The sequence below is a fragment of the Microtus ochrogaster genome, linkage group LG3, assembly GCF_000317375.1.
Source record: "Microtus ochrogaster isolate Prairie Vole_2 linkage group LG3, MicOch1.0, whole genome shotgun sequence".
In the NCBI taxonomy this organism is placed as follows: Eukaryota; Metazoa; Chordata; class Mammalia; order Rodentia; family Cricetidae; genus Microtus; species Microtus ochrogaster.
In genome coordinates, this window is record NC_022029.1 from 37,752,135 (window position 1) to 37,755,941 (window position 3,807).

Genomic DNA, 3,807 nt, shown 5'->3' on the forward strand with positions numbered 1-3,807 from the left:
CCTTCCAAAATAGCACCAACACTGAGTACAAAATATCCAAACAGCCAGCCTAGGGGAGATATTTCACATTCAAACCAGTACATTCTGCCCCTTGACCCCTATGCTCATGGCCATCTCATAACACAAACTATAATTATTCCAAATTTTAAAGTCCTTATATTCTTTAATACTTCCAACAGTGCCCAACAGTCCAATTACTTCTGAGACCAAGGTCATTTCTTAGCTGTGAGCCATTGTAGAGTCAAAATCAAGTTCTATGCTTTTAGCACATAATGTCTAGGCGTGCCCATTCCCATCCCCAAAGGGAGGAATGGAGGAGGCGGGGCAAAAAATAGATAGGACCAAGTTCGACAGCTCCACGTTGAGTCTCCATTACTCATGATGAAATCATCTGGGCTCCAAAATACTTAGGGAGCCTCTCTCCTCCAGTTCTGCCGCCTGCAGCACATGTAACATCTCTTTGAGCCAACCCACTTCATTCTTGCAGCTTTCCTTGGCAGATGTTCCGTGACCTTGGGATCTCCAACATCCGGGTCTTCATTGTCACTAGGGCATCACATGCCAGTTTCATGCGATGGATTTTTAGGGCTGCCCTGTAGGGACCCCAACCCAGCCACATATTGCCTGACCCTGGAGCTCCGGTGGTACAGCCCTCTTGCTGCAGACACTCTGGCATTTCACTTCCCTGCAAAAGCAGCACCAGGGGCACAATGCTGCCTAGTTCAACTCCAGCTATCTCTCTCACAGCTGGCTCTATTTGAGAAGACAATTTCCTAAGCCTGGAGCAGGGAAGCCCTTCAGAGGCGCCTCAGTGAAGGTGTAGTCTTTTCCGACGAATTTTCATTTTCATGAGTTAAAGACTTCGTGGCCTCTTGCCCTTGGCACACCTTCCCTGTCCCCACAATGCAGAGCAGGAGGGTTCCGTTTCATAGTGTTTATCGCTTAACACTTACAGCTGCCTCTCTGCAACTTCCAATTCGCTCAGGCTCTTCTTATCAAACTGTGCAGCTTTCGGGTCCTGCTGCGTCCCTTGTTGTGCTCACTACAGAGCAGTGAGCAGTGACCCCAATACCACCTGAATACTGTCTTGTCTTGAAGTTTCTCCAGCCCACACTGGGTTCATCACTTTCAAATTTGGTCTCACTCAAGTTCTTCCAATGCATGAACGAACTCTACTTCTGTTCTCCACTGAGTATCTTATTTCCCTCTGGAACCCTGAGAGTTGGGTCTCTACTGCTTTTCTTTCTCTCAGCATTGCCGTCTTGCAAACAGCCATTCGAACGGCCTGTCAAGTTCCGTTTACTGCATGACAGTGCTTCTCTGGCTCACGCGCTCAAACTCTTGCGCACTCCTTCTACAAACCAGCTCTAAAGACCTACAAACCACAAGCTCAGGTTTATCAAAGCAACGGCAGTCGGAGAGTCAGGCTGCTGGCCACACTGCCTTCACACACACGAATCAGAGTTCTGTGGCAATCTTCCCCGTGGTTTGGTTTTGTCAGTTGTGTTGAAACTGCAGCCAGTGAGAAATGTAACCAGATCTGTGTGGGGTGTGAGTGTCAGGGAACACTTCCTTTTTCTTGTCTTCTTAATTTCCCTGGTCTTTCTTCTCTTCCAGGCATGCTGGTAGACAGGAAGCTTCGAAGGACTTTTGCGCCAGCCTCCTGAGTCTTCTGTCATGGGGAATCGAGACACCAGCCACAGAATGTCAGAGTTGCCTGACTCTATATGTGAATTTTGAGTTTTCCTGTTGCAGTGGAACCACACTGGTTTTACTTGAAAATCAGGATTTATAGCAATGGGGGGGGGTGAGGTAGATAATGAATAAGACATATCTCCATTTAAATGTAAAGCAACCGACATAGAAAGAAAAACCCTGGCCAAGGGCAAAATTGCCATTCACAGATGCTAATGCAATGGTTCTCAACCTGTGGGTCACAACTCCTTTGGGGGTCAAATGACCCTTTCACGGGGGTCACGGATCAGATACCCCCCACACCAGATATTTACATTACGATTCATAACAGTAGCCAATTACAGTTATGAAGTAGCAATAAAATAATTTTATGATTGGGGGTCAGCACACTGTGAGGAACTGTATTAAAGGGTCACGGTGTTAGGAAGGTTGAGAACCACTGTTGTAATATAAGCGAGCCCACTCTCCACATGGGGCACACAGCCTGTGCCACAAAGGGACTTTGATTTTACTCACCGAATTTGGGCTTCTTGGTCTTCTTTGCCATGCCTTTATTTGAATATATTCCAGTTAGCAGCAAAACTACGTGATGAAAATAAAGATAAAATGAACCTAATTAGTATCATTTCCCCTGAGCACTGTTTTCTTTACCGTCTCCCATATTTGAACGGAGACCTATAAACAGCCTTAGCAGAGGATGTATTGAAAAGAAGACACTGGAAAAGGAACAGGAAGGAGGGGAGAAGGAGAGACTATCAGATCTTAGGATGGACCACTGTTGTTGTGATCTAGCAGCTCTGGTCCTGTACTAGCCTCAGAACCAGAACCAGAGCCTCAAACAGCAGCTTTTAGACACTGCCTGACTTCATGGGTTCTGTAACCAGTGAAGCAGGGGACCGAAGAACTTAAAGCCACATTTCCTGGCTCTTTTTCAAGTATATAGAATAAACCTGAGCCTTTAACTTTAAAAAATAATGATAAATAAAAAATAACATTGACTTTTTTATTGCAAAAGTGATGCATGATCCTTTTAGAAAAATGCAACAAGCAATAAAGAGGATATGGATGAAATCAGAAGTTTGTTTTTTTGTATGCATGCATTTTTGCATAAATTTATATAAGTACTTAAAACATTTGATCTTGTTCATACCATTTACAAATTATTTCAACACACACACACACACACACACACATATATATATATACATACATACATATATGCACACACCATGAACACACACATATATACACATTTTCCTGGTCATTAAATGTTCTTACCACAATCTTTTTATTTGTTTGTTTTTGTTTTTGTTTTGTTTTGTTTTTCAAGACAGGGTTTCTCTGTAGCTTTGGGGCCTGTCCTGGAACTAGGCCTTGTATACTAGGCTGATTTCGTACTCACAGAGATCTGCCTGCCTCTGCCTCCTGAGTAATGGTATTAAAAACGTATGTCACCACCACCTGGCTCCCACAATCATTTTAACTGTCTGCAGAGTATTGCATTATATGCATGTATTACAACTTAACTGATCCTCTATTTAATGTAAATAGCTTAATCTTGGCATAGATCTCTCATTATTTCATTAAAACAAATTTCTAAATAGAATTTTTGTTTGAAATTTAATCCACTTAAAATTTTGGTATATACTATAACAATTTTTCATAGTATTTTTTTTTGTTAGCGATGTATGAAAACATCCACTTCTCCGTTTCTAAAAGTTCACTTAGTGTTGTAACCAGAAAAGCAGTTCCTTGCTTTCAAAAATGCCATTAAATCCTCCATGCTCCTTCCTTCACCAGACATCCCCATCTCACCAGGCACCCCCATCTCACCAGGCACCCCCCATCTCATCAGACACTCCCCATCTCACCAGGCACCCCACCATATCACCAAGCACCCCTTCATCTCACCCACTCCAGGGAGGTATGCTTTTAGCTCACCCTCACTGTAGCTACATTTGGAGATGACTTGCTTTCTGGATAGAGCTGGGGCTCTGGAAGTGAGCACAGAAAAACACAACAATCTAAGCAGGCACTTGAATCCAGATTGGGGACACACACCTGTTATATCAGCACTCAGGAGGCTGAGGCAGGAGGATCACAAGTTCAAGG

The 3,807-nt window shown here is 43.5% G+C and overlaps 1 protein-coding gene across 1 annotated transcript in view; it reads right to left on the reverse strand.

The window, feature by feature from the left end:
* Nucleotides 1-3,807, reverse strand: part of Vit (vitrin) — a 120,280-nt gene that overhangs the window by 81,394 nt on the left and 35,079 nt on the right. The window contains exon 3 of the mRNA XM_005360782.3: nt 2,212-2,277. Coding sequence (XP_005360839.1) covers nt 2,212-2,277 — 66 coding nt within the window. The remainder of the gene's footprint in view (nt 1-2,211; nt 2,278-3,807) is intronic.